This window comes from Mangifera indica, chromosome 19 (genome assembly GCF_011075055.1).
Source record: "Mangifera indica cultivar Alphonso chromosome 19, CATAS_Mindica_2.1, whole genome shotgun sequence".
NCBI classification, from domain to species: domain Eukaryota; kingdom Viridiplantae; phylum Streptophyta; class Magnoliopsida; order Sapindales; family Anacardiaceae; genus Mangifera; species Mangifera indica.
The window spans coordinates 5,205,570-5,218,001 of NC_058155.1; the positions used below are offsets into that span (position 1 = coordinate 5,205,570).

Below are 12,432 nucleotides of genomic sequence, written 5' to 3' on the forward strand. Positions count from 1 at the left end.
TATCAAAACATATCCCATATAAATTTTATATATTTTTTTCTCCTTTGATATAAAATAAATTAAAATTTATTATATTAAAACCAAATTTAAAGAATATAAACAACAAATACTTTATTCTAAATATTGATTTCGATAGATCTATCAATACTCTATTTAATTTAACTGACCAAAAAACTATTTATTAATAAAATCTTAATTCTCCAAATAAATCACAAAATTTGTATACTTTTAAATTCTAAAGTTTTCAATTATGTCACAAAATGTATATAAGATTATGGGTTTTGATCAATACTTACTTAACCAAAACTGAAACCAATTAATTCCTAAGATTTAACAACCGAAACTAAAACCTATACATATAGGTTCCTACTCATAACCTATCTAACCAGTTCTGATTCTAAGTACTTGATAAATATTTATGAATATAGTCAAAAACAAATTATCATTTATTTATTTATATATTAATTAGAAAAAAATCTCTAATCTCAGAGTTCTCTTTCTTCTCAATGAAAGAAAAGGAGAAGCTTTGCTGGTTTCAAAAATAGCTCTAAAACCAGCAAAGCAAAAAGACAATTAAGAACGAAAACAACACATAAATAAAAGGGAAATTGAAATTTTTACCTTTTTTTTTTAACCGTGTATACATATATAGCACCCATCTCAAAGCCTAAACAAAAATACCACAACAGTTTTTTATTTTTCCAAAATACTCGTATTGATGTAACTCCTACATATAGAAAAAGAGAATCTTTTTCTTCAACCTTTTAATGAGAAAAGAATTTCTGCAGCATGAGAAAAACACTTCTTCAACAGAGAACACATGTAATTGAACAATAAAACTTGTGAGAAAGTCATTATAAAAGATTCAAATTAGACACAAGAGATGAGAGACGAAAATTGGCAAATTTATTTAGAGAATTAACATTTGTTGGAAAAATTTCACAGCAAAATCATCCATATTCAAGTCAGTCTTAATTCAAGTTTATATGTTATATGTTTTCTTTATGAATAATTGAGAATCAAATAATGTATGATATATTCATGTTCATGATTTCATATGAAATTTAATTTCGTTGTGATTTCATGTTGTTAGATTGTTTAATGTTATTATTTCATGTTGTTTTCATTGTTTAAAGTTGTTATAATGTTGTATTAATGGTCAAAAAAATAAAAAAATTATGTCTAAAAAATTTCCAAACGAAAAACGGGTTGGCGACGCCAACCCCTACATTGTTTTTCTCCTCCCATTCCACTCAATTTTATATTGTTTTTAATGCTATTATTTAATGTATATTCTAAACGAAAATAATTAAATTTACCAGTATTAGAATTCTCACAAACAACCATAAAATATATTATATTATATCAACATGGAGTTCAACATTTCCATAATTCAAAGAGGTTCAATATCATAACATATTAATAAATGAACAAATATGCACGAAAATAAATTTGGACATGAAATTCAATGATTATGACTAACTTCTGAACTATCTTTGGCTTGAGATTTGTACGATTTAAAACATGGCATCTTGATAATCAAATGTTTTTCATATTTATAGAGATTCGATCTCCACCAATCAGATTGAAAAAAGACATTTTCTTTATCTCTAACAATATTAGGAGTAACTTTATCTAAGATAAAGTTATTATAATGCTTGCAATATTCTACATGCCTCGAACTTCGTTGATTTGAGAAAATAGAGAGAGATATTGATTTTCTTATATTCATTACAATTATGCGTTCTTCAACGAGTTGTAATTCATCCACACATTGCCAATAATTCTCGAATTTCTTATTCCGAACAAGATTAAAAATTATTGAAGTTCAATAATCTGATAATGACATTAGTAATCTAGATATCCTCTTATTTTCAATTAATTTTAAACGCTTGTCTTTTAAATCATAATATCTCTCATGCATAACACCAAGGTGAGTGAAAAAGTTGTGCATTGGATTTATCTTATAATTCAAATAATAGTCCTTAGTCAACATATTCATCCTATATATGAACAACAAATAGACAATAATAAATTATACATACATAACAATATAAAATTTACTCTAAACAAAATATATATTTATTTAAATATAAACGAATTAAGTCAAAATAAAAAATTTTAACTTAATGAAAAATAAAGGGGTTGCCGCCAACCCCATTTTTCTAAACAGGGGTTGGCTTGCCAACCCCTTCAATTTACATTAAAGGTTTGGAACCCCCTTCCCAAAATAATTTTTTCAGTCAAAATCAGTTTTTTAATATTTTTTTCATTTTTAAAATTACAACAATTGACTAATTAACAATATTGTTAAAATTGTAATATTTGACAATATTTTGATTTACTTAATTGAATTATAATAGAATTAAATTAAATTAATATAAGCAGAATTTAAATTGAATTAATTTTGATACAATACAATATATTTATGCTTCTATTTAATAAAAAACTCACCTATTGTCCTGCCGTTATTTCGCCTCTGCAAATCCTACAAGTTTCGTCCGCCGATTGCTCACTGAATTTTTTTTTGTATCTAACTGTGCTAACTTTAGATCTCTCTTTATGTTTAAAATAGATGTGCTAAAGATGAATATATCTATGCTATATATATATGTTAAAATGAAATTTTACTTTACATGAATACTATTGCACAAATTATTGCATTATCTCTCCTCTGCAATTATTCCCTGCAAGCCCCCGTGATTTTTGTTTTGATTCTTAGGATATATATATTCATGTATTCTTTGCATATTCAACACCAAATACTTTAGTGCATGCTTTTCATGGGTGGTTTCCTAGATTATCTTTTCATGTGCTGCTTTAATATGAGATTGACCCCAACCAAAATTTCAACAGATAAGATCAATTAAGTTTACAATTTTTATATATTTAATCTAAAAAATTTAAACTCAATAATTTTAAATTTATTTGATTTTATCTAACACATATATATAAATCTTGTTTTAAATATTGATACTAAATATTTACACATATTCTCTCTCTAGAGTGTATTAAAAGCAAGTAATACTGTAAACTTTATTTTGGTTTCTCAAGGTTGAAGATAAGGGTAATTTAGGTATTTTATCATATAAAATGGTAAAAATATTTAGAGTATAAAAAGTGCAGTATAAATGTATACGTAGGATCAAATAAAGGTAAAAATTTCAATTTTCCTAAATAAAATTCTATAGAATTCTCACTTTTTTTTCCTCTCCTGATGAAACTCTGCAACCAGGCATAAGTAAATATGGGGTGGCTCAGAATTCTTCATGTCAATAATCAAAATTAGTCCCATCAATGAAAACAACTATCTGGACCTGATGAAACTCTGTCTCTTGTTTCTCAATAAATTAAATCCTTTAACATCAATTTTCTTGTTTCTCACTTTTCTTTCCTATTCTTTCAGCATCAGTTTTCTTTGGAATTCCAAAAAAATTATTATAAAGTATAGAAACAGGATAGAATTAGATTGGATTCATTATAAAAAAAAAAAGGTTCTGGTTCCTATTCTGGTTTTTTATAAGACAGAATCGGAGTCACCCGTGATTTCACAAAATTGGAATGGAAAGGTAGACACCCGTGATTTTGATTCCAATTCGATTTTTTTCTCACCCATGGCGGTGACAGCTATGAGTGTGACTCTTCATTAAAGTATTGGTTTTATTTGTTGTTAAAATAATTTTAAAATAAAATTTATTTGAATTATAAATCTTTTTGAAATAAATTTGAGGAAAGAGGATAAATTATTAAATTAAATAAATATTAAAATAAAGGCCAAAGGACTTATTCTCACCTAAAGTATGTTGTTTTCTCAAATTTCTTTCCATTAACTTTAGAAAACTCATTTACCTCCCATAAGCGGTTGAATATATTAGTTTTAAGGACAAAATTATTATTTTATATTTAATATTAAAAATAAACTCAAATTTGATTTCATTTTCTCCCCCTAAACCGTAAAAACTAACAATTTTTTCTCAATTCAAAGTTTTTAAAAATAGTATTTTCCCCCTAGGGTTTCCAAACTTTCAAATTCAATCTTTTCATCGATGGCAAGACTTCTCTGACTATCTCCAAGGAATGTCTCTTTCTCTCCAATGCATCCTCCTTCCAGTCATCCTCTTTCTGATGCAGTGCGACATCATCTTCTTTAAAGATGAAGACGATGTCATGCATTATCGAAAGGAAAACGCATTGGAGAGAAAGAGACGTTACCTAGAGATCATCGAAGAAGTCTCTTCATTGCCGAAAAAACTAAATCTAAAAGTTTGGAAACCCTAAGAGAAAAATATTATTTTTAAAACTTAGGTTGAGAGAAAATTGTTAGTTTTTAGGGTTTTAGGGAGAAATGATATAATTAATAGATTCAGTTAATTTTAACCACTCATAAATAGGTAAGTAAAATTTTTCAAATTAATAGGGGGAAATTTAAGAAAGCATCATTTTGTAAGGGGGGGGGGGGGGGGGGGGGGTGTCGTTTGTGGTGGTGCAGCGTGGTGGAATAAGCCCTTTTGCCTAAAATAAAATAAAAATAATTGAGAAATTAAGAGAGATTACATGTATTTGACTTAAGAAAGAGTTGAAAGGTTGAGAGGATTGAGAGTTGACTTCAATAAATTTAGTGTTGAAATTATAGAAAAAAATTTAGAAAAATTTAAAAAATAAAAAAAAATTAGATTAGTCATTCACATGCAACAACTATTTGATCTAGAGGTGATAGTTCATATCATTGGATCGTATTTATATGTTATTGATTTGAGTTTTATATCGAAGACTCTAAATTTTAACCTACCAAAAATAGAATTATGTCAAAAATTTTCAACCCTAAACGGAACTGAAATATTTTTGAGAAGGTTGAGAGAATTGAGAGTTGACTTTAATAAATTTAGTGTTGTAATTATAGAAAAAAAATAGAGTCGTTATTCGTAGGCAACAACTATTTGATTTAGAGGTGATAGTTCATGCCATTGGATCATATTTATATCTTATTAATTTGAGTTTTGTATTGAAAACTCTAAATCCTAACCTACCCAAAATAGTATTACATCAAAAATTTTCAACCCTAAATGGAATCGAAATATTTTTGGATTGACTTAACTCGATTTGAATTAACTCAAACTATATAATTGGTAAAGTTGTGTCAAAACAGAACATATAATGATACAATTTGTTACAAAACAACATATTTTATCAAATGTCAAGGAATAATACGATTCGTTATGAAATAATGCATAAAAAGAAATTTTGATATAAAATGACGTTTTGTATAAAAAGACATAATATCATAATCAAGTTAACACTAATATTTGTTTGTTGTCTCTTTATATTGTAAGGATAAAAAGACATAATATTATAATCAAGAATCTAAATAAATATACAATTTCAACTTCAATATAATACGATTGATAATTAACGAGATTAATAACTACTTCTAAAATATTTAAGAAATTTAATTTATAATTCATATGATAAATGTGACTATTAAAAATTAAAATCATTGAGGGCATTTGGTTGGGGTCACCATTTATTGCATTGGTAATCTATTTTTATTATTTCTATTACTTTGTTTGATTTGTAAAGTAATAAATGATTTTGATAACGTTTTATTACTAATAGTGATGTAATATGTAATATAAAAGTTAATATGATTATCACTTTTACTTTATATATTAAAAAATTATCAATGTAATATAAATTTTATTACTATTTTATCTTTATTTAATTTTTAAGACAAAAATATTCTCAATTTTCAATTAAAATAATAAGTAATATGAAAAATATTTTTATAACCCTTAATTTTTCATATAATAAATAAAATAATATATTAGTATTTTTTTATTACTTCCAACTAAACATAATAATTATTTATACATCAATTTTATCAATCATAATAATAAATTTATCCCTAATAATTTTTTAAATAATTTATCTTGGTAATAATCTTTCATTTTCAATAATAAAATATTTGCTACACCCCACACAACCTAGCAAGTATAAGAATATAACATACCAAACATAATATACTCAAATAAGTATAACTTATTACACACTAACAAAAAACAAATACAAAAATTACAAATAGTTTTTTTACAAGTCTGTCGAAAAAAGTTGTTAAATTAAAATAAATGTTTTTGGCATCAGCAACACCTATAGTGCCGTATCGAAGTCCGTTGAAGTGGCGCTCCCTTTTCCATTGGCATCGCCAACGACATCTCCGGCTAGGCGTGAGATGGTGAGATTATTGTTGTGCTTGGCGCCAGCGCTTCTGGAAAGTTGACGCTTTGGGTCTTGCAGTAAAGAAGTTGAGGATCTTTTAACCGAAGTGAATGGTGGTGGTGGTGGTGGTGGAAATGAGATTATAAATTTGTTAGTGAAGGGTTTGGTTCATTTGGAAGTCAGTGTTGGTGTGGGAAATCTGCATGTTTTAGTCTAGATGCTGTCGGAATTCAAAGCATGTTTGGTGAATTATCATTTGGAAATGGAGGTGGAACTCCTTGCGTGCATCAGCCTGTAAATGGTGCAGAAAATGAGAGGCCAAAGGGTTCAAAAAATAAGATTAAAGTTTTTGCGTCTCAGGATTGTATTGAAGCAGGGGTTCCTGAATCTCTCCCAATCAAGAGCTCAGATGCCTGCCTGAGAAATATACTAAGGGAATTAGATATTCAATAGAGATTTGGATTTGAGCTATTTTATGTGTATATATTTTTAATATATAATTTAAATATATTATACTATCTAATTACATGATAATACATCATTTATATAATAAAAAGAATATATATATAAAAAATTTTATGGATTGGATTATGGTGGGAATAAGCTTACAATCCACCTACAATTTTACGGGTCATACCCATCTTGAGCTGGGTTTTTTCTGTAAGGGTCATGCCGGCCTTTGCCAGCGTTAATTCCCTCCCACCAACAACATTAACTGAAACCCAAAATAAAAATGAGTTTGGGGTTCCACTGTTGGACTGTTACCGAGTCCATGTCCAACACCAACACAGATTTCTTCAACTCGTTAATGTAGGCGAAAATCCATACGAGTCCAAATCCATCCCAATTCCAGTTCAAGGCGTAACCCAATTTAGAATACGAGTGCGCACCTAAACTCCCGGTTTAGCGCGTGCATGTGTGTGTGTGACAACCACTTACCTGTCTTTGTCTGCAGATTCTGATCCCCTCTTTACACTCTTCTTCCCACACCTATATAACCTTCAGTTGACGCCAGAATCGAAACTATCAACGAACGAACCCATCATCAGTCTCTTCTGATTTAAAGGTTTGCTTTTGACGGATCTCAGTGTCGTTTTTGTTGAGAATTTTATGTTTTGTGAGGATTTGTGTGGTTGGGTAATTGACTTGCTTAATTTGAATTCTTGAAGTAGAATTTTTTTGGGTTTTGGTGATTGTAGTTTTAATTCCTATTGGTTTTCATTTGTTTGTGCAATTGCTGAAAATTTGTTGTTTGGAGAGATGGGTCTCTTGTTTTAATGGTAAAATGATTATTAGGCTTGAATTTGAATGTGTTTGTCAATATTAGGAATTAGCTGTTTGAGATTGCATTCTAACGTCCAGATTTATTAAAAGTTGAATCATTCATCACAATTATAGAAATTATGCTCCTGTTCATTAAGTTAGATTTGAGTTTTAGAAAGCAAAAGAACAATTGCTTATTATTGGTACCATCTTCATCTTTAGTTTTTTTAATCTTAAGGCCTGTTAAATTGTCAAATTTTTTTACATTCCTCTTTTGGTACCTTATTTCTATTTATTTTTATCGACCATATATTTCGCCCTATGTATAAAGATTGGTTTTTGTTGAATTTTTTGGATGACTTGTGAATAAAGCTGGGAAGTTTAGCTTGGAATGTTGTAACTTTCAAGGAATTAGTCTTCTATTTTTCTCGATCATGTGAAAGGTTTGAAGTCGTTACATCAAATAGGTCAGTTAGTGTTAAATATCTATACTTACCCAAAAAAAAAAAAAAAAGAAAGAAAAATGTTAAATATCAAGGAGGATAGCTGGTTTCTAAATTTTCAAACGAAAAGTACTCTACTGAGGATTCATTACTCATTAGCTTGGTGTAATGGAAAAATAATGTTTCTTTTTAGTCAAGATTTGGCAAAGAGGGCTAGTTTGTTTGTTAACATAGTAAGCACTGTCAAGTTTTAGAATCGGAGGTTTGTAAATAAGATATATCATTTCCATTATGATGTTTCTTTCAAGAATTGAGAATTATCTGGCCGGGATTTCAATTTTTTTAAAACACATTTTCCTGGATTTCACTTGCTTCTAGTTTAAGGTTATTCTTAAATATAGATTTCAAAGACTGTTTGTCAATATAAGGATAGGAGTTGTTGATCTATTTAAGTAAGGGGTAGATTTGTTATTTGACACAAACTTGTTTCTCACTATTGGTGAAACCACTATTGTCAAAGCTGAGAATCCAGTTTTCTTGCCCTGTGGGAAGAGAGATCGGTTCAAAATTTATTCCTTTCTCTGGCTATGTTCTTGTATGTTCTTTATTCTGGTGGAGGAGATTCTTGCTGTTCCTCTTAATGAGATTAAAAAAAAATTCATCTGTTTTTGTGCAAATGATTACACAAGTTTATGATCCACTTAAGTGTTTTGGCCCACGGGGTTTGTATATATGGAAGCTGAAAGGGTCCAAAGAAAAGGTTAACTAGCAGGAGGAGGAAAGATGCCAGTAATACCAGGTTAGAGTAGCAAACTTGGGAATATTAATGAAATCAATGCCTACATAAATATGTAAGTGGAAAAATTTGTAATGATCCTTCTTAAGGTTGAACGTCTGTTCGGTTTGTATGAAAATTTCAAGAGGAAGAATGTCCCATTTGATTGAACTTCCTATCTGGGAAAAAAAAAAAAAACAATTTCTAGTTTCTGTTCCTGAATTACTGTTGAATTGTTGTCATAGTGTTCAGGCTTTGGTTTTGGCTGAAATTTTGAAGGAAAGTGATAGAAAATAATAACATCAAAGTACAGGTATATATAGACAAGGAATCATCATTGATCTATTCTTGATTGATTCTCGGATATTGATTGAGCTTTGTAGTAGAAGTCAAAAGCATTGATTTTGTATGTGATACAGAGAAAAGAGTTGTCCAAAGTTCCAGAATATCAGTAGCATTAATTACTTTTTAACTGTAGTCATGCGTGTACTCACTATGCACCATTTTCTTGTGAACTCTGTAATAGTAAAAGTCTAAAAATTGATAAGTTCTGATTAGCATAGCAACTTCATGTTTGTTAAGTTACTTATGATTCCACTGAAGTTTTTGTTGTTCAGTGGTCATGCATGCTTTGCTGAGAACATTTAGATATATAATTTCACCATTTTATTTGAATCATGTTATTAAATTGATTGTCAGTCTCAGAATGATAGATATAAATGCATACAGCAGGTATATATGTTTACTGTGTTGCAGCTGATCTCTTATAGTTTTTCTGAAATATTTATATAGAAAACAAAGTACATAGCAAACTTTAAGCTCCGTCAAGAACTAGCGAATACCCTCATTAATTTGTCTCTGAGATTCTTGTGAAATATTTATATGAAAACAAAGTACATATCATGTGATTGTCTCAGAAGGGTATGAATAATTTTGGAAAAATCATGTGATGTAGACTTTTTGGTGGCAAACATTTTCTTAGCTTTTTTGTGTTGCCAAAGTAGTCTAATTTGTGCATTACAAAACCGTGAACGCCACATTCAATCCAAATCTTTACTGATTCTTCTTTACACCAGATGAATTGCATATATTATCCTTCTGTTACCGATATTACTCATTTGTTCAATCGTATCATCTACATTGCAGCAAAAGGGTATCTGCTGTTTTATTAGATTCCTCTGAGACTAAACATGAGTCTAGCATGTCTTGTGTGCCATAGTGTCGAAAGTCCATCGCACTCATTCAGGAGTTACTCTGTCTCAAGTTCAGACAATGAAGGGAGATGTTCAGCCATAGCTAACTGCATAGCCAGGAAAGCTCTCCCAGCCCCAAGATCAGCTTCTTCAGTAGGTTCCACGTCCAAAGTCACCCCACAACCTTGTATTCAAGGCAGCATGGAAATGGAAGGCGCTCCACGATTAGTACGAAGTCGTGCAGTTAGAAGGGACCTTGTTCGAGACTGGAATTTTGATGAGGTGGCAAGGGATCGATAATTCTTTTTCTTTTTTCTTTTTTCTTTTTTTAAATCCAAGTTAGAAGATAAGTGGACTCTCTTCTTTAATGTTGGGATAGTATTAGAGCTTTTGTGTTTGATTTTCTATTTTAGAAATTGTATTGATGCAATTGAACTCACTTTTCCTTCAAGAAGAGTTTGAGTATTTGTAACCATTTGAAAATTTTTGAATGTGAAGCATTGTTCATATTATATCCATTTCTGGTATCCTTGTGTTGGATTGAGTGGATCAATACATAGAAACATGGCCAGGTGTTTTTTTTTATTTTTTAAAAACAAAATTTACAATTTCATATCTAAATAATTTAATGAAAATAAGCAAATTTGAATAAATAGAGTAATACTATTTATCCTAAATATTTATTTTAAATTTTATATCCCAAGTAAAGTTTTGTTATATATTTATCTATGGTCTTGTTATATAAAATCAAGCGTTATCATTTAATTTTTTATTTTAATGTCACATATTATGGCATATCTTTTTAGTAATAAATTTTGAGAACAACAATATCAATAAAAATATGTATACATTTTTAAGCACATAACTGAGTACATAGATAGTATCGTTATGTAATTAGATTATTTTGAATTAAAGATAAAGTAATACTTAATCATAGAATAACATATCATTTTTGTATCAAATTGTATATTTAAAAATATGTACATATCGTATTACTTAAGTGATATTACTTAAATAAGTAATGTACAATGTTCTACATAATGTAGAATTATATTATGCTATTCATTCTAACATTTTACAGTTATTTAAATAAAAAAGAATAATACTCTAATGCAGAATAATTGATTTAAATGAATGAAAGGTAAACGAAGGATAAATTAAACAATCTAATAACATGATAATTGTAATATAATAGTGCAATACTAGTTTATCATTTATTTAGAAAAACATCATATATTACTATTTCTGTATTTCAATAGGAGTATTTATCAAGAAATTATATTTAATGATATTATTTCACCCTTGAATTGATAAATAAAAAGTATTATCAAAATTGAAAAATTACTTTAAAGATAGATTACTTAAAAAATTACTGAGTATAAATAATTAACTTTAATAAGTATAAATAATTATTGTATTTGGTTATAGGTAATAAAATAATATTAATATATTATTTTACCTAAATACCCTTGAATATAATTATTTCAAAATATTTTTTATATTATTTGAAAATAAGATTTTTTTCTTAAAAAATTAATAAATAAAAATATAATTATAACAAAATCAATATTACCTTATTAATCTTTTAATGTTTAAGGTAGAAGCAGTATTTAAATTATCTCTTATATCACTTACCATATCACCATTAATAATATAATATTATTAAAATTTTTTATTATTTATAAACCAAACAAAATAATATAAATAATAAAAGGTATATTACCAAAGTAATTTTTATCTACCATTAATCAAACGCTCTGTTAAGGTAGTATTAACTATTTTTACCTCTAAAAATACTTTTAAATCTAACGACAAACATTTTTCCTATTTATTTCATCTTCACATCTCTTCGTCTTGGCTCAGGCTTCCAATCTAAAGTTCCAACTAAATAATTGATTTTTTTTTTTAAATTTGGAAGAGTATTTTTTTTTTTTTACAAATTTGTTTATATATTGACTAATTTAATGAATCCAAGAGAGAAGATGTAAGTAGTTTTGGTATTTGAAAGTTGTTTGAAATCATTACTAATTATATTTATGTAAATAGGTGGTTAATATTGGTTGTTTGATTTTACTCTTAGAGGGAAATCTTGAAAATTAAAGGATTTTAATCATTTGTTGTTGGTGGGTAGAAATAATTTTTGTTATTTATGTGATGAATGATAAAAAGAGTGAGTTTGACTCTAAATGATTTATCAACTTTAAACCGAAATTAAATCAATATTATTTTATTTTATTTTTAGGTTATTTTCCCTAAATAATTTGTGTCAGTGATTCATTTTCATCAGTATATTTTTCTTTTAAGGTTTATTAATAAATAACCATTTTAGGGGCTATAAAAATTAGCCAAGAATTTAAGGACTAAATGTATAGTAAATAAATTACAGTGACGAAAATGCTTTTGTATATAAATTGAATTTTCAATCTATTATCTCTCATTTTTTAAATTTTAGTCTAGTTTTCATCGGGTTTTGACTTAAAAATTTTACCACATTCACTTTCTAGACCCTTGAAGGTGTGTGTCTCGTCCATCTCTTTTTTTTTCA

General features: G+C 27.9%; 1 protein-coding gene across 1 annotated transcript; it reads left to right on the forward strand.

Moving 5' to 3' along the window:
• The first annotated feature begins 9,840 nt into the window (after window positions 1-9,840).
• Window positions 9,841-10,405, forward strand: LOC123202709. Its single transcript, XM_044618752.1, has one exon. It carries the CDS (start codon window positions 9,885-9,887, stop codon window positions 10,185-10,187), a length of 303 nt encoding a protein of 100 aa, XP_044474687.1. The 5' UTR covers window positions 9,841-9,884; the 3' UTR covers window positions 10,188-10,405.
• Window positions 10,406-12,432: the final 2,027 nt, after the last annotated feature.

Coding starts and splice junctions, on each gene's coding strand:
- LOC123202709 (XM_044618752.1), top strand. CDS start 9,885: ATGAGTCTAGCATGTCTTGTGTGCCATAGTGTCGAAAGTCCATCGCAC.